General features: G+C 46.8%; 1 protein-coding gene across 1 annotated transcript; it reads left to right on the top strand.

Annotated features, from left to right (window-relative positions):
* Nucleotides 1-5,176: 5,176 nt before the first annotated feature.
* On the top strand, nt 5,177-11,256 carry LOC122621348 (zwei Ig domain protein zig-8). Its single transcript, XM_043799188.1, has 6 exons — nt 5,177-5,550; nt 6,269-6,397; nt 8,669-9,037; nt 9,654-9,911; nt 10,634-10,906; nt 10,969-11,256. Exons 1-5 carry the CDS (start codon nt 5,475-5,477, stop codon nt 10,834-10,836), a joined length of 1,035 nt encoding a protein of 344 aa, XP_043655123.1. The 5' UTR covers nt 5,177-5,474; the 3' UTR covers nt 10,837-10,906; nt 10,969-11,256.
* The last annotated feature ends 12,473 nt before the right edge of the window (nt 11,257-23,729 follow it).

The raw sequence follows: 23,729 nt of genomic DNA, 5'->3' as shown, positions 1-23,729 counted from the left end.
ATATGAATGATATACTCGTACAAATGTGATGAGTCGAAAAAAAGGATTTGCCCGTTAGCTAGTGCTGCTATTATCCAGTGGCTCTGTGGGAAAGGGGTTCCCCATGGGAGAGGGGGGTGCGAACTGATGGCAGAAAGTTGCAAAGTTGCCGAAGGCTGAAAAACGAAAGCCCATAAATGATTAATGGCCAAAGTTGCATTCGCATTTTGATGGCCCAAACACTTTTCATAATTTCAAGCGTTCGAAATTAGTCAGCTCTTTTCGGTCGAGTTGCATCCGCGTCCGCCGCCTTTCCGCATTTCAAATGCACATTAATGGCCATTTATAACAATTTTTGGCTGCCAGCTCCCCCATCCAAACCCAAACATTCCAGCCAACTGCCATTGCAAATGAAGTGTAAAGGAGATAGGTGCCGGAATGAAAGGATTGCCGGGGTTACAGGGTTACAGGGACTCTGCGTTTCTGGTCAAAATTAGAATCGGAATGAATGCAATGCTGCTGCTCAAGTTGCCAACCAGGAGCGACATGAGCCAATTTACATAACCCAGAACAACAAATAGTTACAAATTGAAAACTTTTGTCTGCCAAGATTGTAAGCGATTGTCTAGCTTCCCACATGCCCCTTTCCCCTTTCCGCCCCGCTCGTGTCACCAGTTCGCCAGTTCTCCAGTTGCCATTGTTATAATCAAAGTAGTAGCTGAATAACAAGAAAAACAGCAACTGCGACTGACAGCCAGCGACCGAATGAGAATGAAAGAGATACGTTCGCCGAGATACGAAGGAGCAAGAGCAATGTGCACGATGAGATTGGATGATGGCAGCCAGAACGAAAAAGTATCGACAAGTTTGACGCTTTATGGCATTGTTTAGTGCCGCACATTTCGCCAAAAAACGTTTTTCAACTTTCACACAATTGCGCCATTTGTGCCGCGTCTTCCCCTGAGTATGGGGTATGGGTATGGGTATCCGCCGAATACCCCTAGAAATGGCTATAGATTCACCCATGGCCATGGAATCAAAGGGGCGGGTGCGGAGCAGTCGACACAAATCTGCTGACGGAAGCTCCGGTTGGCCCACAGTGCTTTTTATACGGAAAACGTGCAGAAAGTTTGAGTGCCAGCTTAGGAGCTGCTGGCAAAAAGTTATAAAACAGTAGATAATAAAATAATAAAATATATGTATTTGAATTGTAACCGACGCGTCCACATACACACTCGCACACACTTGCAAAGTTTTTCTTTCAGGCGATAAAATTACATGTCAAATTGAATGTAACCTGCTATTTGTGCGCATTATGGCGGCTATAATTAAACCCACGACGGCTGAAGGGAAATCGCCACACGATGGCTGGTCAATCATTGGTTTATGTGATGGCTTAAACTTTCTGCACTGAAACGGAATTGAAATTGGCATCGGAACGGATCTTGCCGGGGAAATGAGTTCCGGCGCCTGGCGGATGACCTCAACTTCCAGTTCAGTTTCAGTTTCAGACAAGACGATACGGATATGGCTAAAACAGCCATTTATATATTTATATATGGTGTTAGCATCACAGAGTCGGGAGCTGCTATCATGAGTTATGGTAGCATGGCCATCCCCTACGCGAAAATATTATATTTAAATATTACTTTTCACCAAAGCGCGCCAAATCCTATAAATCAAACGAAAGTCGCCGACTGAAAGAGATCTAGATAGAAAAGTTTCGAAGCGCAACTTTCGAGCGAAGAACAACAAGAGAGACGCCTCAAATAAATTCGCAAGAATCGAGCAAACTTTAGAGGATTGCGATTTGTTTTCCATGAAAATGGGCAAATGCTAAATGGGAAATGGGAAATTGAAAATTGAAAATTGAAAATGAGAACCTGGCTAGGGGTAAAGTCACCTCGTCATGTCTACGTCCTCCGCCGAATCCCGAATGGGAATCCCTGCGAGCGTTGAGTGCTTGGCTAAGCCGAATCAATGCGATTTTTATGCTAATACAATCAATCGGTCTAATCGAATCAAACGTTTTGACAGCCCAACGGCCTCAAATGGAGGGTTTTGGGGCTTGTCCTAGGTATTTGTCTTTTGTCCCGACGAATAAACTATCTGGGACACAACAAGTACGCAATATGCATAAAACTTTATATGGCATTTAAATCGCTCCAGTGTGCTGGGCTATCGCCACCCCTTTCTCCCATAGCATCTGCTCCAAATCCCCACCCATCCACATCGCCATCTCCATCTCCATACCCATCTCCATACCCATCGCATCCCATCCCATTTGGCTGCTTACTTCGCCTGTTAACTCAAGCGTCACAAATGCCGGAAATCGAATACAATTTGTAATTCTGATGAACAGTTGAGCAAAACTTAAGCATCGTCTGTCCCGCCTGCTGTTACTGTTACTATAGCTATAGCTTTTCCTTTTGCTTTTCCTTTTGCTATTGCTGTTGTATTGTTACTCCCGTAACGCTTGTTACTCCTCCGATGAGTATGACCATGGCCATTGTTGATTCTACTGGTGATTCCGATTCTTATTGTCCTGGCTTTCCTCTTTCCTGCAACTACTTTTGGCATATTTAGCCGGCTTTCACCTTGCTTTCGCCCGACATTCTTTATCCTCTCCTCCTGGCTCCTCCCCACATCGCAGCTGAATTTGTATCTGTATCTGTATCTGTAGCTGTAACTGTAGCTCTCCGTTTGGTTTTGGCTTCCATTTCGTTATCGAGTCCTTGGCAATCGCCATGTAATGCCAAATTGGGCGACATCGTTTTATGCTTTGTTTTTGCTCTTGCTTTCGGGTACGTGGACCAGGCGATGTGTCTACAGGTTCACTCATCAGTTGGCGCTCTGTTAAATTTCGCACACGTAGCAGCATAAAAATTGACACCGATAATTCGAGTCGCAGTGCCAGTGTGTAGTCAGCGGTACGTATACGCGATATAAACACGCACACGCCCCGAAAACATACATCATGTCGGAAAATTTGTCGGTCTGGCATGGCGGCGGAGGTGGGAAAGGGGGAAAGGTGTGGGGCACAGGATGCGGGATGTGGAGGAAGCTCCCATGGAGGGCGATATGTCGCGTCGCTGTTTACACAAACAAAGTTATCAATTTTACACACGACAGTCGTTCCTCCCTCATCCGCATACCCATACCCACATCCATACCCGTGTTCCCAGCCCAGCACTTCCGAGCGGAAGGGCTTCCCAAAGTGGTTGGGATAAGGGGCGCCCAGGAAGGAGCAGCCAGGAGGGAGCAGCCAGGAGGGAGCAGCCAGGAGGGAGCAGCAAGGAAGGAGCAGCGAATGGCAGCGTTTCCATCAATTCTGTATGCAATCAATGTCCAAATCGAAGACGCAAAGCGGCGAAACCCCACAGTCATAACAAATACAGTGGGGATTCGCTATAGCGCACGAGCCTGCAGCTCACTTCAAACACGAAAGTAACGTTCTGTTGCATTTATCTTAAGCCATCGAACAAAGTTATTTTCCTCTTAGAGCATGAATAGTTGTAAAGTTAGTCCAACACCAACTTCGTTGCGAATTCTTAAAGAAACACATTTCAAACTTTATGGTCTCCAAGCGCAGAGCATGTAAGAGCAGTTGAGTTATCACTGTTTATGAAAAGAAGACGACACAGAATGATACTTGTCGTTCCACTCCAGAAGTTTCAGCGAAAGTGATCCTTTCAACGGTCTGCTTTGAAATATTGAATTCAGCATATTAAAGCATTCTTTTCGAGGCAACTGGCAACCGGCAACCGGCAACGGATCAAAAGTTATCGTGGCCCACAACCACACTTTAAGCGCCTTACATTCTTGCAACAATTTTCTGGCGACTTTTACCCCTATGTATATAGTAAACATTTTTCATAATTTTGCACCCCTATTCCACTGACAAAACAGCGATGAAAACAGAATTCACTTAGGGCTAAAACAGATGGATGAGGGGCTGGCAAAATGTCGCCGCTTGTTAAATTTAAGGAATGTTTGGCTTGTTAGTGTAAAATAATATGAGCGACGTGGGTGGTGGTCTAGCCCAACACGGGCGCCCGCTCGTCCTGTTGTCTATTTGATTCGCCAGGACATGCTAAAAGTAGGTAAGGACTAGGTGAGGAGTAGGTGAGGAAGTCGAAGCACACGACGCGACGGAGAAAGAATTCCACTCAAATTGCATTTATTGGAGAAATATTTATAATAACTTGGAAATTCAATTTCCAAAGAAAATATGCTAAACGGATTTGGGGGGCACTGCAGTCGACGGGGTGTGGCAAAGGAAGAAGGACTTTCCGAGGTGAGGATGCCAGTCTGCCTGCAAGTGTATGTGTGTATGTGTATTTGTGTGTATTCCAGTGGCTTGTGTCGTGTCAATGGCTCGTGTGTCGCCTGTCTGTGTGCGTGCAGAGAGATATGTTAGAAAATTAAAATCGACCATATGTTGCCTCATCGATTTTGATAAGTCGCCCAGCGGCAGCGCAGCAACATGGGGCGGGGCAGGACTAGGGAGTAGCACCACCAGCAGCAGCAGCAGCAGGAGCAGCAACAGCACCATGGCCGCTTCATATCCGTTTCCGCTTTGACACAATGGGCGCACAATGCGTGGCACTCGAGTGCTGTATGTGTGGGTGTGTGTGTGGGTGGTTGTCTGTTGCTGCCACTGCCACTTTCAATTGCAAAAGGCTGGCTTAAAAAGGCGCCTTGTCATGCATGAGTTTTCCGCCTTCTATTATTGATGTTGTTTTGTGTCATCATTGCTGCTCCCGGGTGCTGTTCCATTGTTGCTCCTTTTCTTTTTTTCTGTCGCCGCCGCCGATCTGCTGCTGTCTGCTGCTTGCGTGACACAAATCAAACGCACCCTACTAAATATTTCATAAGCACATTCAGCCACGCACCTCCAATGAACTTTAAGGACATGCAGGAGCAGGCCTTAACCCTCCGACGCCCCAGCCCATCACCATGGCTTACCATTCAATTTGGCTCCAATAAATGTTGCCGCAACATGTTGCAGCTGCGCCGGCGCAAGGACACTGTTGCTCCCGCTGCTCCTGGAGATTTGCATATTGTTGGAGGTTTCGCTGGAGCAGCTCCGTTCAGTTGTTTACCGCGCCTCAAGCCACACACACGCAACGAGCGCTGACAAACCGGAAACTCGGGGAACCCGTGAACTGTTTCCCGTGACCCGTGACCCGTGAACTGCTACCCGTGACTCTGGGAATCGCTAGCCGTGACTCGTGTTCGGCCCGCTCGGCTGGCTTTCGTATCTCGTATCCCGTATCTGGCGTCTCAATCGGAATCGGGGAATCCAAATCGGAATTGGAATTGGAATCGCGTCATTGGAGTGACTGATTTGGCGAGTTGCTGGCGTGGCGCTGGTGTGACGGAGTGTGGGGATGAGTGCTCCTTACGTAGCGTAAGGGCTGTTACGTAAGCCAAGGACCTGTCCCCGCGGAAGAGGACACAAACGCAACGCGCTCGAATGCGTTACGTTGCGCATGAGATGGCGGCACGCAGTTCGCGCTACATTTACTCCGACCACGGCCACCGAATCTAGTCCGCTCATAGGAAAAGGTAGCTTCTGCTTCTCATTTGCACCAGCACTCCGTTTTCCCGTCTCCCCATTTCCCCGTTTCCCCATTTCGCTCCACGTCCCTGTCGAATATAATTAAGTGTATTATCGGAACGTGACCAGAGCGAAATTGCTGCCTGCGGGCGAGGCAAATGCTGCTGCTCCTCCTCAACCGCTGGCCAGAAGCAATTGAATGGACAGCTTAGTGTGTAATGAAGAAATTACCGAAAGCTCGAATCCGACCACCCCACTTCCAGGATCCTTCTAACGACCCAACAGTCGCTCCCCCCTCTCCCACTACCAAACACTCACAAGGACATCTTCAGCTCGTTCCTGTCCTGTGGGCGTCATGGTGATTGAAAACTCGACCGCACTGCGGTCTTGTCATCAGTTTAAATGAATGTGCTGCGGTTTCCGGAGCACCGATAAGACGCAGCCCAGAGCCTAATCCCTTTCAGTTATTGTTTCTCCACAATTGTGGGCTACACAGTGGGCGGGGCTGGGGGCTGGTGGCGAGTATCCTTCATCTTCATCTTCATCTTTTGTGTGTTGCCTTTCGAGTAGAGTCGGTGCGGTGCGGTTCGGTTCGGTTCGAGTTGAATTGAGTCGAGTCGAGTCGAGTTCCGCGATTGCCATCATTTATTTTAATTACTTTTCTGTTGTCGTCCTCCCCATTTGGCTCCTGCTCCTCGCCGTTGGTCCTTCGCGTCCTGGCTGCAGTTATAAGTAATTCGAGAGCCCCACAAATTGCGCATGAAATGTTGGTGGAATACTTTATGGCGCTGCTCGTGATCATGGGATTAACCGCTCCAGTCGACAAGCAGAGCCGGCGCAGCAGCCAATACTTCGGTGAGTACGGATTTAAATCTAATCAGACAACACTCAAAGGGTTAAGCCAATCGGGGACTGGGCACTCGCATCAGAAATGGCATAATAAATGAGAATTGCAAAGCGGAATTGGAATCGGATTCGGATTCCGATTGGGAAGTGGGAAATGGTGGAGCGCGAAGCAATTCCAATTAGATTGAGGGATATGGCGGGGATTACACAGGGCCACAGATCTCTCGATGGAGGCACATTAATACTCCACCTTCAAGGCGGAGGGGAAGGAGTCAACATTTATTTATAGCGCAATTAGTGAAATTAAAAAACTAATGGCTAATTTTAATTAGTTGCGATTATTTTGAGATAATAAATAGAAGGAACTAAAAGAACACAACTTGAAGATTGAAAGATTACGCCTTGAATAAAAGAAAGCAACTTCGTAATAGTTGATTAAAAAAAAGTTATACCTTTTGCTTAAAAATAATCTCACAAATAATTTGCCAAATGAATAAGTTTGAAAAAAAGTTTTATTTTCATAAATTTATTACTTTGTGAATTTGTACTACCATTGTTTCATGTTTATGAAATCCCTAAAAACAAATTTGGCTATTAAATTACACTTATGGAAAGTAACTTTTCCGGTTAGTTATTTTTGCACACATATGTTTTTCATTAAAAAGTTTCCTCCATGGTTTATTCAATTAAACACTGCAAACTTTTAATGTGGTTCACCGCTTCGCTTTCGCACCGGCAGGGAGCACCGTGCTCCCTAATGGGTAACCGATCTCTAAGAGGGATCTGCATTTGGTAATCTGCACTCCCAGCTGTCAGGAATTGTTTATGATCCCATCTATTTCGCATCTCGCTGCTGCGAGTGAGTTTGAAGCGGGGCCAGGAGCAGCTGCAATTGCTCATTTGTAATTTATGGCACCTGAACTCAGTTTAGGGCCCGCTTGGGGAACTGCAGCTCGGCATGATGGGGATATGGAGATGGAAGGGGAGGAGGATGAGGTGGATGAGGAGGAGGAGGTGGTTGAGGTCCTCGTTGAGGTCCTGCAGAGGCGTTAGCCATGGCCACTGAAGCTGCGGTTGCGGTTCGACCCGGCAATTTTCCAACTTGCCACCCCGCCGCACTTTGTATGTAAATACGCAACTTTTATTAAAAATTTTTATGTTGTTACATATTTCCTGCCGTTGTGCGGGAACGTGTGTGTGTCTGTGTGTGTGTGTGTGTGGGTAAGGGAGTTTTTTATTTTGTGGCCAGCATAAAAAGCAATTTCAGTTCAAGTGCCTTGGCCAGGCCAAAAGCAAAAGCAAAGGCAAAAGCAAAATGCGAAAGCTAAAGCATCGACATAGTCATCGCTTGCGGCTGGGCAGCAACAGTTTCAATTAAGTGTTTAACGTCATTTTATTGCTTGATATTTGATAGCTAAATTTGCCCAACCACACTGGCACACAATATGGATCCCGGCCTATAAATCAATGTGTGTTTATCCACTCCACATATCCGCATATCCACATAACCAATCGAGTGGTACCAGTCGCCCCACAGTTCACGCACAGCTGTATTTGTGTTTGTATTTGTTTAGGCACTCATGGATTATTAGCGCATTAGTTGGCTAATACATCGCCATTTGGGCGGTGGAGCTGCAGCTCCAACAGCACCAATAGCACAAATAGCACCACCACCCACATAAATCACTTGGCCGCCCTGCGATGGATCATAAACGTGGGAATGGGAATGGGAATGGCGGCGAAGGGGTGCATGCTTAAGCTCCGGCATAAATTAAGCACAAATACTCGTTAATCAAATGAATGCTGATTGCCAGCTGAGGCAACCCCACCAGCTGATTGAGCCGCCCAATCGACCATCCATCTGTCCGTTCATCTGTCCGTATGTCTGTCCGTTCGTCTGTCCGTCCGTCCGTTTGTCCGTCTGCATATCTGTCTATTCATCTATCTATCTGCCAGTCTGGCTGTCTGGCTGTCTATCTATCCGACGCTTCCTGAGTCCATCTGTATGCCTGCCCCTGGGCTCAAGCCCCTGGAATGCACTTGAATACGTTTAGATTGACGTTCAGATACAACTGCTGGAATGAAGTACCCAGGGAATGTTTAATGGGCAGCTTGGGTATCTGGGCTCTTGTAATAAAAGCAAGCTTTTATGTACTAACAAGATATTTGCATAGATTCTGAATCCGCTGGGGTAACTTTTGTTTCTTTAATATCAGTCAATAAAATTTATATCGTTGTGTACCGCATTTACATAAGCATAATCCTTTAATTGTTCTACAGGCCATCTGGCCGCCGCCGAGGAATTGTCCAACCTGATACCAGATAATTACGATGCCATCGATCCCGTGTTCGACAACTCCACAGATCGGGAGATCATCGCCGCTTTGGGCACCACAGCCCGTCTCCACTGCCGCGTGCGCCACCTGGGCGACCGGGCGGTGTCCTGGATCCGGCAACGGGATCTCCACATCCTGACCATCGGCATCATGACCTACACGAACGATCAGCGCTTCCTGGCGCGGCACATCGACAACTCCGACGAGTGGGTGCTCAAGATCGTGTCGGTGCAGCAGAGGGATGCCGGCGTCTATGAGTGCCAGGTGTCCACGGAGCCCAAGATCAGTCTGGCCTACAAGCTGGTCGTCGTGAGTGAGTATCCTTCACTGGGGATTGCTACCTGGACTTATGTCGATAAAGTAATGCCTCATGAACTACGGATTTTGTACTAGTACCCCAAAACGACCCAAACGAATATTCCCAATATTTACTGATAATATCCTCGTATTTAAAACGAATCGAAGGGCTTACAATAATTCTGTGTCGGTATGTACATACCGCTAAACATTTCAAATCCATTAGAATCCGCTTAAAATTGTACAATTGGCGAACCCAATTCATGACCCAACATAATTATTCAATCGAAATTGAGCCCCGAGTGCCAGCAGTTTTATTACCCCCTTTGAATCTCAATCGATTGGCGGTCTTGTTTGGGGCATGTAGACGTTGCTTACATCTCCCATTAGACAGCAGCCCAAGGGCGCAAATAGCTGGGATTACTTTGACAAATTAGTTTATCAAACAGCCCAGTACATCACACGACAAATGGGTAGGAAGGGCATGGAGCTGGGAATACGGATGGTGCAAGGGGCATGGGGCATGGGGCACGGGGCACGGGGCACGGGGCACGGGGCATGAGGCATGAATCCACCCAATAGGCAACTTGTTGACATACCCATTAATCGAAATCGGCGCCGCTCTTTGACAGCCTCCAAGGCCCAGATCCTGGCCAACCGCGAGCTGTTCATCCAGAGTGGCAGCGACATCAATCTGACGTGCATCGCACCCCAGGCTCCAGGACCCTACACGCACATGCTGTGGCACAAGGACACGGAGCTGGTTAGCGACTCCGCGCGGGGCGGCATCCGCGTGGTCTCCGAGCAGCAGATGAAGACCAGCAACCTGGTGATATCCCGCGTCCTGCACACGGACTCCGGCAACTACACCTGCTCCGCGGACAACTCGAGTGAGTCCTTAGAAGTCTAGTGTGCCCCGTTAGATTAAGGACACTGGGTACAAATGGTACATATGTGATTAAAGAGAACGTCGGAAATTTAATTGAAATCCAATTAGCCGAAGATGAAACTGTCAGTTTTGCAAAACCAAGCTCGATTTCATTAAATACTTAATTACATTTGAAACATGCCACCAACTGACTCGTATTAAATATTTACGCATCCACATGACTAGCGAAAAGTAGTCGCACATATAAACAACGTAAATTAACCATCAAATATTGAAAATCAAATTAATGCAATTGTTTATTTATGTATGTGTATACATTGTGATCAGCTGCAATGTAAAATATACTGCCTTCGGTTTATCCATTGCTACAAGGCATACAGTTAAAAGTGGTTTTCTGCATATGTAAAACGGCTTAAACTCAATTATGAAAATTTATTCAAATATAGCAATGTACAGTTATTATTGTTATTTATTCAATGAGATATCATTTAACAAAAATACCTGATATTATTACAACAGCTAGTTACTGTATTAATGCTTTTGCAACACAAACTCCCACTATGCATTCAGATAATTGTTTTAACTTGCTTTCGTGCAGGCTAAGCCGGCTTTAATATTTAAATCCTTCCCTTTAATAAGCAGCGACTTAAAATATTTATTTTACAATTTGCCCAACCCACCCGTTTTCCCCGTTTTCCCCCGTTTGCCACCTTTTCCCAACAGATTCTGACAGCGTCTTTGTGCATATCATTAAGAGTGAGCAGCACGCGGCCATGCAGCACGAGCTGGGCTCGAGGCTGGTCCTGCCCCCCCTGCCCCTGCTGCTCCTGGCGGTCCTGCTGGTCGTCCTGCTGGCCCCCTCCAACCTCCAGCCCCGCATACCCCACATACCCCGCATACCCCGCACATCCCACTCTACCCGCTAAGCCGAGCCGAGCCAAAGACGAGCGGCAACTTATGTTCGATGTCTGGAGTCCTGGGAGCCCTGGGAGCCGGGTAAGTCGGTGATTTTTAATGCCGCCATCAGCTCAGGAGTCGTAGTCATCATCTCGTTACAGGCCACGCCCCCCCGTCACAGTAACCGCCCACATTGGAGGAGCCCGGTGGAAAATGGCTAGATGCGGAGGTTAACGACGTCGATGTCGCGTTGTCTTGTAAATATGTAAATCGAGTTTTTGTTTACGTTTGTGTTTGCGTTTTGTGGCTCAGTCTCTAAGTATTTTTATACGTAATTAAGTAAATAGGTCGACAGTGCACATGTGCTGGCTATATATGGTCCTATATATAGTCATCTTGGCTATGTGGCGATTAAGACAGATACATTGTGCTCACACACGATCGCATACCTAGAGATACCAAAGCGAGCAATCGAATCCGAAACCGAAACCGAATCGAATCGAAACCGTAACGAATGTAAATAAATGTTTAATCTTAATAATAGATAGGCGAGATCTAGATTAATTATGATGAATCGGTTGCAATTTCATTCCGCCGTCCAATGATTGATGGCGATATGAATGTGGACGTCTCCCTTCGGCGAATCCAATTCCGCCTCCGACATCCTGCGACCCGGATTATGCCGCTTAATTGCCGGGGCGGTGCGTTGTGGGTGTCGGCGGTAATTGAAATACGATAAGGTCAGGTCGGGTCATCAGTACATACTTTGCCAACCCCCCTCCCCCTCCCCCCTCAGGCAACGAAGCATCAAAGCCGGAACACTTTAACTTTTTTCGGGGAAGCGAAGGGAAAGTGCGACGACAGGTGTGCCTGGAGCAGGGTAATTGAAACATTTGAGGCGTGCATAATTCACACTCCACACTCCACGCGCCACTGTCTGACGGCAATTACAGGCGAAGTTCTCGGACAAAGTTTGTTGCCACAATGGGATATCTTGGCAATAAGTACCTGAATGCAGGGACTCCGACTCCAGTGACAATTCCAAGTGCTTCAAAGGCGCCGCCAAGCAGGCAACACACAATGAGTAATGGCCGGGTAAGGAGGACTCGCAAGGATGGAACATGCCGCACGCCGCATAACGCATCTCCTTATTGCCAAGTGTTCGCTGAATTTTGCATAAGGTGGTGGTAATTGAAATAAAAGACGTTCCCAGCCGCTAATGGGTCTGCACGCAAGGACTGCTTGTGCTGGGTGGCTCCATCGAGAAGATGGAACATCTTCGCAAACCGCACAGCACAGCCCGGAGCCCAAAGCCCAAAGTAGGCGAGCATCCATCACAATCCGGCGAAAAGGAGAGGGTTTAAAAAACGGGGGGCCAGAAGGGCGGTGGAGCTGGTGTAGCTGGGTACATGGGCGTAAGCATGTCGTGGTGCCCGCTTTTCTTTTCCCCCCGGCATTTCGCAAATCTTTTGGGGAATCTTACGCATCTAAAACACGCGCTGCCTGACAGTCACATTCGCAGTCCCAGTCCCAGTGGCAGGACTCAGCCCACTGCCGCCGTCGGATTCCGGAACATGACCCCTTTGGAAGGACGCTTCTCGGGTTCAGCCCAATGAATTGCAAGAGCTGAGCCCGGCCGTGCGTCCGGCCGATGGAGGGATCCCTGGGCCGGATGTTGTGGTGCTGTTGGTGCTGTTGTTGCTGCCGCTTCACCTTCACTCATAAATTGTACAACGAGAAATAAATCAAACCCAGCCTCGACTCCGGCCGATGCTGCTGCTCCTCCTGCTGCTCCTCCCGTTGCTCCTCCTGCTGCTCCTCCTGCTGCTGCTGCTGCCTGAGACGCTGTCAGCAACAAATCATGCTCAGGGCTGCAGCCCAGTAGGAGCTACAGCCTCCGGCTCTCTCCCCGTAGTCGTTTTCGGAGCCGTATCCGTAGCCCTTGGCGCTGCCTCAACCGGAGTCATTGCTTGTAGACTTGTTTACGGGCTTAATACGCTGCGTTGGCCAACAACAGCACTGCCGGGCTAAAGGATAGCCGCTGGGTAGTATTGCGACTACCGGATACCCACCTCTTGGACTTTTTCAGTTGGACTTCTGAGCTACAACCTCTGGTTGAATTGGCAAGGCCATGTGCTACAGAACAAGCTCATTTTTCAGATGAAAATCTTTTATTAATAAGAAAATTGGCTACACGGTAAGCATACAGATAATCTTAAACAAGAAGCACAGCTACTTATACTTCGAAATGGTCAATATTGAATGTGAATAACTGGGTCAGCGCAAAAATACCTTTTTACCACTGAATCAATCACTGTGAAGGCCAATAGCAGTAGCTCAGCAGTACTGAATCAATCAAGAACGAGGACCTTGTCACCGACTTGTCATACTAAAGACACAACACACATAGTTGTCTCGTGATAAAATCCTTTGATTCATTGCTGCCTTGCAGTCTAACGCCTGCCATTATTTTCCGTATCCAATTAGGCCAAAATGTATGGCTGTGGATGTACTTGGAAAGTTGCAACCTTAGTAGCGTGGATCTAATTAGGCTGAAAGTATTTTTAGAGTTATCTTGAAAAGTTCAACAAAGAAAGTCAATTGATCAATCATGATTAATTTCAGCTCCCGAGGCTGAACATAATATATAACCCTCGAAGTGCGAAGTGAGGTGGCAGGTAGGAAAAGTGCGTATACGCCCTGAGTTCGCCTTGTCTGCCCTGGTGTTGGTATTGGTATTGCTGCGAGTGTGTGTGTGAATGCGTCAACAGAAGCAGAGGCAGTGAGGAATATGAAGACTTCGGGGCGGGGGGCAGGAGGCTAGGATCAACAGCAGGAGCAGATTCGGAACCAGCATCATCAGCGGGCGGAAGTGCGGAAGTGCTGGCTGTGCGAACACGACGACTACAACGACAACAGGGACAGGCTGGAAGGGAGGGGAGCGGAGGAGGAGGGAGCGAGAGAGCTGCTGGAGCGACAAGGACAGAGTGTTGAGAAACTACGGGGCGTAGACGCGCCGGAAAACATTTAATTACTAATGAGTTTTCCATGCAGCAGCACGCAGAGGAAAACTCTTTAAAAACGTGGCGAAAAGCGGAGAAGCGCAACTAGGGATTTTTAATTTGCTAATTAGCTAAATAACAGCGGAGCCCCAAATTTGATTGATTGGACGGGGCAGCGAAACGACAATCAATTATTTAGCCAGCATTTAGCAATTGATTATCAGGTATTAGGACCTGACAAGCCACATTGTTCTAAGTATCCTGGAGCTCCTCCATCCAGCTGGCATGCATAACTTATGAGCAGGAACGAGAGCGGAAAGCACACACTGCGAAGTTTGTCCAAAACAATGACATCTTTCGACAGCATTTAAAAGGCCTTAGTCATCGTTAGTCCGGACTTGGCATCTTCCCGGAATAAACAAGAAACTAGCAGCAAGGAACAAGGAACAACGAGCAAGGGGATAAAGTTTATCTCTCGATATTATTATTGGGGCATAACTCTGTCGGTCATAAATCAAATTAGAAGCCCGTTGACACTTGGAAACACATAAGAAATGCAAAAGATTCTATTAAATATTCAACCGATGGCTGGAGCCACACAGTGAGCAGCCAGATGAAACTAGAGCAAACAGTCGAGTAATTGAATTATCAAATACCCAGCAGCCCGCACGGTAAACCAGCTGGCCACCCAATCGATATACCCCTTGGTGCAGCAATTCGAGGGTGTGCGAGTGGGGCCTAAGAAAACATTTATCATGCGATTTAAGTTGGCCACGACTTTTGCACAAGGGAGATTTAAGTGATTTGCTGACTAGCTTTAAAATCAAAGTGCGGATAATGAATGGCCCGCCTGGTTGTAGGAGTCCTTTTGGTCTTGGTCTTGGTCGAGTTCTAGTTCCATTCGATTTGGCCAGCCCCAATTGTTTGTTTTCGGCTCAATTTAAGTTCGGTGCTGTGGCGGTGCACAAAAGTGCAAACTGTAAACTGCAAAGTGCAAAGTGCCAGGCATTTTGCGGCAATTGCCAGAGAATGGCATCGAATCACAGGGCCTAGGGCTGTCATTCCTCGCATGCGACACGCGATTGTTGCCGCTAACTGCTTTTCTGCTGTTCTGCCGTTCTGCCGTTCTGCTTTTCTGCTATTATGGTTCACGGGAGTTGGTTGCGGAGTAGCTGGTGTCGGACCATGTAGCTTAATCTGCAAACAAAATCGTTTGATCCATATCATCAAAGCGGATGGAGCAATATATAGGGGGTCAGATGAGGTGGAAACGTGGTGTAACTGACAAAGCCGGGGCCAAAGAGCAACTGCACGGCGCACTTGCTGTACACAATTGCCCCACGGCAAGAGGTTAATTTCCCCCAGGAAGCGCCCCAGCTCAATGGCCTTAAAGCGGGAACAGAAATAGCGCCGGCTAAGTAAACTCTCACATTAACACAAAGCCAATCCCGAAACCGGACTAAAAACCAGTTAGGACGCCGTTCTATAAGTGGCGGGCAAACAGACCATCAGATACCCGGTACTTAGACGGTTGGGTTTTCCATTTCCTTTTTCTCAAAAGCAGCTCCTTGGAAATTGGAGGGCTGAACCTGAACAGAAGCTGCAAGCAGATACATATATATATTAAATCTATTAGGAAGATTATTAATTTTATTACATTCAAAGGCATTTTTGAGAAGATATATTTATAATAAGGTACAAGTTAAAAAATCAAAGTAGAATTCTTAAAATATTTAGTTTGATTACATTTTTCCAAATTTGCTTACTCTATTTTCCGAGTATTTATGCATATAGACTCAAAGCAATAAAGAATTTTCTAGTCAGACCTTCTAGGCGTGAAACTCTCGACATGAAAGGCCCTTTCAGCCCGACCATTAGCAATCTTATTTACGATAGCGAGTCTACTCTCTAGACTTACGCATACTGGGTACAAAAAGGCGGCATTTGTGCGGGCCCACCTGCTTGGCAGGCCTCCAGTTTCCCAGTTTCTCAGTTGCCTCCACTTGCCTCCAGTTGCAGCTTCTGGTCCGTGCGGCTGGCAAGCCGAACAATGTGAAATTACCGCCCTGAAATATGGACACCCGCTGAGATTTTATAGCAGTCAACTTTGAATTATTAAATATGTATTTCCAGCCACGCCAAAACCAGAGACTCAACCTCCATCAGCGGCGGAAGTGAACGAAGGACCCGCAGGACCCCAAAATGGAGCAAAGAAGAACAAGGAGAAGTGCTAACGTGCTAACATGCGTTGCGTTCAAGTTTGAAGGGATTTTCAGGGACATTTGGTGAGGGATCTTTGGCCAGGGATGTTTTAGCACGGGGAAATAGAAAAGGTCCTGCGGAGCTTAGCCATAAAAAGTTACCATAACTAAGCAGAGCTTTGCACAGCTTTAAGCTCGAAACGGAAAGCTCCGAAGCTCAGGATAAAGTCAAGTTTGGATTTAAATAATTTAGACCTTGACGGCTAATCAAAGCTCTGCGTGATGCCACCGCATAATGAGTTCCAGCCAGACGCGGCTGTGACATTCCCTCCGCTGATGGAGCCTCATACTCATAAACCACCCAGCCAAATCCCCCCGCACCCTCCCACCCCCCGCAGCTCCACACTTGCCGAGAGACAAATGACGGACCATTAGGCAGTTATTGCCCCACCGCCTGCCAGTCAAAAGCGGCAAGCACATTAGCAGCTTCCTGTGCACAGCCTGCTAATAAATATACACCTCAACGTCACTTCGCCTGCTCTGCCGGCTGCTCTGCCCGCCGCTCTGCTTCTTGCCACCCACTTCCGCATCCTGTTTCTCGGTTCCTCGTTCCTCTTTCCTCTCCCGCAATTCACATGCATATTCATAAGCTCGGGGCGGATTGCGGACGGCGGACGGCGGATGGCGGTTGGGGTAAAAATATTTTCATAAACATAAATTCTCATTTCTGTTGCATTTCCTCGATCGCCTTTTGCCCTGTTTTGCACACTTTCGGCCCTTTTATCTCTTTCGCCTCTGCGTAATTTCTTTCGCTTGGCCTGGCCCAGAGCTGCACTGAGAGAAACCCCTGTACTCTGGTGTGGATTTCCCTTAATTATCGGAATTACACATTGAATACGAGCTGGTTTATGCAAATATCCCTCCCAAACCCCACAATAGCTGTTGCTTTCGACTAATCTTTTTCCATTAGGTGCAGTTTGCCAGAGTTTATGCATGTTTTGTGTGTGTGTGTGTGTGCTTTAAGGTTCTTACACTCGCATTTGGTTGATTGTGTTTGTTTCGCATTTAAATTAAAATTGAATTTCCAGTATGCAAGTATGTATGCGAGCACACATTCCACTCATATTTTCGTGTACAGCTGGGCTCAGGCAAATAGCAAATAGTTTGCATGCAAAGTCGCCTTTTTGATCAATATTTAAATTGAATTTCAACCCAATTTTGTTAGCCCGGTGTAATGGGTCCAGTATTTTTAATCAATATTCCAATCTCTTTTATCTGGGACTAGAAAGCTTTATGCGTTGTAAGCTTCAACATTCACATGTTATATATTTAATAACAAAATGTTTGGCTTTTAAGCATATGCATACATTGCGTATACGCCATGTGTGCCATCGAATGTTGGCCTTAATGAGAATAGCAATAATGCATGATGAGCTGTGTCAAAATCTAGCACAAATTATCAATTAAATGTTTTATGAGGCCACTGATTAATATGTTACTTTGATGAAGGCAACATTTATGCAAAATATGTTAATGTGTGGAGATAGCCTTTGAAATCCACTTGTTTTCCCAAAGTCATAAAAAGATCTTCATGACATGGCGCTTAACAGCTTATGGAAACCACGTAGCGATAATGGCCACTGTTTTATTTAACTACCATTGAGCTTTCGGCACCTCATGTGCTAAAATGTTGACCGCACTTGTTTAAATACGTGTACGTGTACAGCACGCAGCCACCTTTGCGCTCCTCTTTTGTCCAGTGCATGTAAGCTTTGGCTTGGAAGTTGTTCCAGCTCCCGATGATGCTGCTGTTGCTGCGGATTTTGCTGCTGCTGCTGCTGCTACTGATGCTGCTGCTGCTGCTCCGATTCGCCGGCGCTTTTTCCTTTGCAACTCGGGCTTCTCCGGCTTTCTGCTTGTGCTCCTGCCGCCTTTCCTTCATCGTCCTGGCTTCCATTTCTTTTTTCTTTTAAGTTTGTACAGTTTGCACGCATCGGTCCGTAAATTTATGCATTTGGCTAGGCGAGCGTAATAAACAAGACCTTCAACCGACGACGTCGACTTCGTCCTTTCTGCTCTCTCTCTCTGCCGGCTCAATGTCCTTTTTCTACCGCTGCCCGCTGTCCGTTGTCTGTTACTTTGCGTTGCTACTGTCGTTGTTGCTGCTGCTGCGTGTGGCTGCTGCTGTGTTGCTGCTGCTGAGTGTTGCTGCTGCTGCTGCTGCGTGTTGCTGCTGCTGCGTTGCTGCTGCTACGTCCGCTGTCGTAGCTTCGTTTGGTCACTTCCATTGCCGGCTGCCAGACTTTTATTTTTTATGCGTAGATATTAAATGTGTTTCCTGGCACTTTATTTCGCCGTTGCTGTTGTTGCTGCCGTATTGTGCCATTTTACACCAACGCAATGCTGGCACATTGGCACAAATATGCGGATATCACTAGAAAAAAATAGGAGGAATACGAAAAGCTGAATGGAAAACGGCAAACACAGGCCACAAAAAAGTGAGGCAAATCGCTTTATTTCCAAGCTCGGCGCGCATAAATAGGCAAAAGGCAAAGCCAACGACTTGGGAGCATTTTTCGGCAGCAAGTCATGGCCGCATTTCTATGTAAAAAGTGCGCACATAAAACTTTGCCAATTTCAATAACAACATTTCATTTTCAGTTCTCAGTTTTGCCATTTTGCCGCTTTCATGGCAATCCCCCTCCCTGCTTCCTCCTTCCTTGGGCCCCAAAAAAAAGCGAGAAACACTCACTGGGGAGCTTGGCTTTGAGAGAAGGCCTCGAGAACTGCGAACTGTGAACTGCGAGCTGAGAACTGGGAACTGAGAATCGAGAACTTGGCGCCAGTGTGCGTACGGCTGCTTCTGCTGGTGGCTCTTCCTCTTCCTGCTGCAGTGGCACGCCCCCCTGAACATTGCGCCCACTCCGGCGAACTGCGTTTCGCTGCCTGGTTATTTCCCTCTTATTATATTCTCCACGTTTTTGTTTTTTTTTTATACTTTTTGCCCGACACCACAATGCGCGACTGGTGAAAGGAAATTCATAAAAATGTTAATTTTTCCGGCGGAAATATAATTTATGTAAAGCGCAGTGGGCAACCATGGGGGAATCCCCCCGCAGATTCCGATTCCGTTGCTGCAACTGCGACTCTGTGACTGCGACTCTGCGACTGCGACTGCGAATGCAGGCGGCGGTTCAGCGGTGTTGATTGCGGTGTCGTGGATTGGATTGCGATTGGGAATGCAGTTTAATATGCCTGAAAGTACATATATCCGGTGGAAATTACGAAAACAGAACGGAATAACTCCAAATGGATGCAGGTCAGCGGCGAGTGGTGGGCAAAACAACAAATTGGAAATCAGCTAAAGAACGCAAAACACAACAGTCGCAAAGTGAAAAAGCCAGCTGTGTTTGTCCTTTTTTCCCGCCAATTGCCAGAGGAGCACCAGCAATTTGCATAATTCGACGTGTTTTTTGCCACGGCCGAAGCGCAAAAAACACACACACGCGCGTCTGCCGCGCCCACTGTGCATCTAATTAATGCCGTGCCGCCCTCATTTATCCCATGGCCATGGGATGGCTCATGCCTCAAACAAAAAGGCAGTAAATGGAAATGAAAATGTGAAAAAAAAGGTAAAATCCCCGACTTAGCTGGGCTCCGAGCTGGGAACCGAATCCTGTACCGAATCCTGCACCGAATCCGAGCCAGGCTGTCATGTGTTGGGGTCATTGTTAGCATTGCGGCAGTATTTCCAAGTTTCTCCATGACCATTAATCTTGGCAAGAAGGTAATTGCTTAGCAATTACCCTTTGCAGCAGCCAGTGCCCCAACTCCCCAGCTCCCTACTCCCTACTCCCAACTCGGGAACTCCCCAGCTCCTCGGACTCCAACTCGTGGCTGTCATGAAAATACAGAGAGATAAAATCCTTTCCAGGATTTAGGTGAGCAATTCTGGTGTACAACTCTATTTTTGTGGTGGCACTCCAGAGTCCAATATTCAAATATCATGTTCAATTCAAATATTGATGGTGCATTTCGATGCGAGCATTTTTGTGGCTTCAGCGTTTTCCACATGTTTCATTGCGGTCAATAAAACGGCACTGAGCGTCGAGGATGTACGGATTAATTGCTTGTTTTGTTGTTCAAACGGATTATCGTATTAATTGGATCTTGGGTCGGATTTCTAAGGCAAATAGAAATGTAACGTCATACTACTTCACATTTCCTATCATTTATGATGAACATTTTGCTCAGGAATCTGCAAAAATAAATGTAGTTGCAAGTTTAATATCCGTCTGCGCCCTCGACGTTTTTTGTTTGATAACTTTTCCTACTTTTTATAAACCTTCTGAAATCGTTCGACTTAAAAAGTGCTTTATATAAAAAGGTACTCATCGCGGGTCTTTAGTGCCATCAGGTGGACTCAAACTTTGCACTTTTCTTCTCGGTGCACTTGCAAATTTATCTGAGTCCGTCCGCTGGGACTCTTTATATCTCCGGCGTTTCTCCCAGCCGGCTCCCCGTGCCCCTTCGCCCTTCACCCTCGGGCTCTTGTTCTGTGGTTACATTTCAGCGGAAGTCCCACGCAACGCCACCGGCAACAGCTGCACTCTCACTTTGCCCCCGCCACCCCCGCCCCGCGTCCACCATCGCCATTACATTAATACCTGGTAGTCGCAGGAGTGCAGGGGAATATGTGTGCATGCCAATGAAGAATATGGAATATGCACTCCTGGATAACAGCTGAATAAATTCCTGGATTTCAAAGTCTGGACAGGCAACAAAATGCTGAACAAAATTACTTGGCTATCTACCACCTGAAAGATTAAAGCTTTTTGCACACAAGCTGCACACGAGAAATAAAAATCTATTGACAGTAACTAGAGATAAACATTAAATAAAACCATAAAGTTAAATATCATTAAAAGGTTATAAGTGAGTGCAACAGATGTTTAGAACGAATGCAGCCCAGTCTTTCACATTCTGCCCTCATAAGTAGGCAACAGTTTTTGAAAGTTAGAAAGCTGTGCACTAAGTAGATGCAAGTCGGTAAACAGGACTTTATTCCTTCCTCTGTTGGTGGCCTGCTGGTGTCATATTCTCTACGTACGACAATATCGGTACATAACACGACCCGCGTGGAGGATCCCGCCACTCCTGCTGCACTGCATCTCCGCTTGCCATTCCTGCCCACTGGCTCCCGATTTCACTCGCAACTGCAACTCGCTGGCTGCAAGTATGCATGTGTATGTGAGTCTGGATGAGCATGTGGATGTGCATGTGGATGTGGATGTGGCTGTAGATGTCGCTGTAGATGTGGCCGTAGATTTCGCTGTAGATGTGGCTGTGTACGTGAACGTGGATGTGGATGTGTGTGTGGATGTGGCCCCGAAACGTGGCCCCGTCATGCTGCGCCTGCATTGTGTTAATGCTTTTTGTTAAGCAACAAGGAGCAGCGGCAACAATGTGCGATGGGCGGGAAGGGGGGAAAGGGCGACTGCGGCGGTGGGGGGAAGGGCTGGAGCTTCATTGTGCAGTTTTGCAGCGTGTGTCGCTTTTTGCAAATGTTTGCCGCACACAAACACACACAAACGGCACACACACACACAACATCAGCAGCTGCAACAACAGCAACAACAACAGCAACGGCATTAGCGACAGTCAGGCGGAGGGGCGGCGCGAAAGGGGCGTGGCTGTAGGACCAGCACTTGAAGGATACTTTAAAATTAGGAGCAGCGTAAACGAAAATGCTGCAGCCTATGCATGCATTTGTCCCCTTTTCCACTTTTATTTCCTTCTGTGTCCTGCAACACGAAGGTGAGTGGAGTGAATGAACCCTGAATAAACGGAACCACAAATGGACCACTTCCACTGGGCAAACCGCCGAAAATTGCACCACTTTACATGATCGCTCAGCCACTGCAGGCGATTCAAGTCCGCTGGCTCTTAAAGAAATTGAAAACCCTCGAATTCGCCATGAAACACAATATATGTGGGCTTAGTTAAGTATTTCAGATACAATATATACATTACAGAAAGCAAATGTTATTTTTCAAGCAATTAAATTTACATGAAAAAGCTCAAAGCCGCTTCATATTTATTTTCCTCATTTTACAGCTTAGTGAATATTTTTTCGGGATATATGTAAAATGTTACATGCCGGAAAATTGGACGAAAATCACTCAATTGTGAAAAAAAATATGGTCAACAATAAAAGTGGGCAAAAACACAGGTAAATGTTAATAATAGCAAACTAAATGGCAACTTAAAAATCCATGCATCAATCGGATTATCGATTCCGTTCAGCATGATTAAATCGCTGACATACTAAATTCCTTTTGTCAAGCCAAAGGACATAAATGGCCGCAGGCTCAATAAAATCTCTGATTAATAATATCAAGCTTCTTCAAAATATGGCTGGTAAGCTCAATAGGACCTTCTGTTTAGGCATCCAATTAGGTAGTTGACGAAACTATTTGCATGAAAGAAAATCCCTCAAATGTTTTCATTCATTAAACTGCCAAAACACTTCAATTGACAACACTTCAATAGGCAATAATGTGAATCAATCAATGGGGAAGCTGCTTAGCACAAGGGACTAGTGTGTTTTGCCAAGGGAATTAGGCCAATTAGTCAGTAAGACTTGAACTATTTGCTAGCTCAGGCTAAAGCTTTGACTACAAATAGCCGCAGTTGCTGTGGCGATTAAAGTTTGCAATTAATGCGAGCGAAATAAAAAGCAAGTGCCTGGCCGATGGCCGCTAAGATAAACCCTGCAATTGTGCGCTTTTTGTTGGCTCTGCGAAATGGCCGACATTTTGGCCATCTTTGTTGGCAGATAGTTGCGGCGATAAAGGCTGGCTGTAGCTGCCACTGCTGGCTGTAGCTGCCACTGCTGCCTGAATGGCCTCAAACACTCATTTCGCAGGACCCCTAATGACATCCCCTTCACATAGAAGCTCACGCAAACAGTTTGTTCAAACTTGGAACACAACTCAAACGGGGCAACTCAAATAAGAATCTGCAAGGTATTTACCTAAACTCCAACTCAAACTCCAACTCGAACTGGAACTGAAACGGCAACTGAAACTGAAGCTGAAGCTAGACTCTAAAGTCCCCAAACTTCCCCCCTGGGAAAAAGTTTGCTGCCACCTAAGTGTGCGTGTGTGTGTGATTGTGTTTGGTCCATTGTTGTTGCTGCCAACCAGCGACAACTTGCAATTTTCCAATAAGAGCAGAGGCGAAGGTAACGCCGAAAAATTGTTCAAGCACAAACAACGCACGTTATAATATTATAAAACGGAAGGCAGCGGCAACTTACTCAAGCGATAAAGTCAGAATGTGGGGCAGGCGGCATTTCTCTGTTGGAGGGGATTTCTCTGTTGGGTGCTTCTGCGGACCCATCAAGAAGTAAAACAGCTGCTCTTTGGACACAATCCTGCTCCTGCTCCTGCTCCTAGTTCTGGTTCTGGTTCTGCTCTTGCTTTTCCTTTTGCTTTTTCTCCTGGCCTGTCCTGGCCCGGCAACAAATCGTTGAAATAAATGAAGCGCACTGGGCGAAATCAGCCAAAGTTTTTGCACAATTTTTCTTCACTTTTGCAGTTGGTGAAGTCCTTGCCCGTTGTGCCTGTTGGCCGCAAGTCCTTTCCACAAGTTTTCCACTGCGACATTTTCGGATTTTGGGCTAACGCTTAGGCCACTCCTGCCCCTGATTGCTTC

The sequence above is a fragment of the Drosophila teissieri genome, chromosome 3R (genome assembly GCF_016746235.2).
Source record: "Drosophila teissieri strain GT53w chromosome 3R, Prin_Dtei_1.1, whole genome shotgun sequence".
NCBI lineage: Eukaryota > Metazoa > Arthropoda > Insecta > Diptera > Drosophilidae > Drosophila > Drosophila teissieri.
Note: the sequence above shows the minus strand (reverse complement) of the source record. Positions and strands in the feature narration are given on the sequence as shown.

Coding starts and splice junctions, on each gene's coding strand:
- LOC122621348 (XM_043799188.1), top strand. CDS start 5,475: ATGAGATGGCGGCACGCAGTTCGCGCTACATTTACTCCGACCACGGCC. Junction 6,398..8,668: donor GCGCAGCAGCCAATACTTCG/GTGAGTACGGAT, acceptor ATTGTTCTACAG/GCCATCTGGCCGCCGCCGAG. Junction 9,912..10,633: donor CTGCTCCGCGGACAACTCGA/GTGAGTCCTTAG, acceptor TTTTCCCAACAG/ATTCTGACAGCGTCTTTGTG.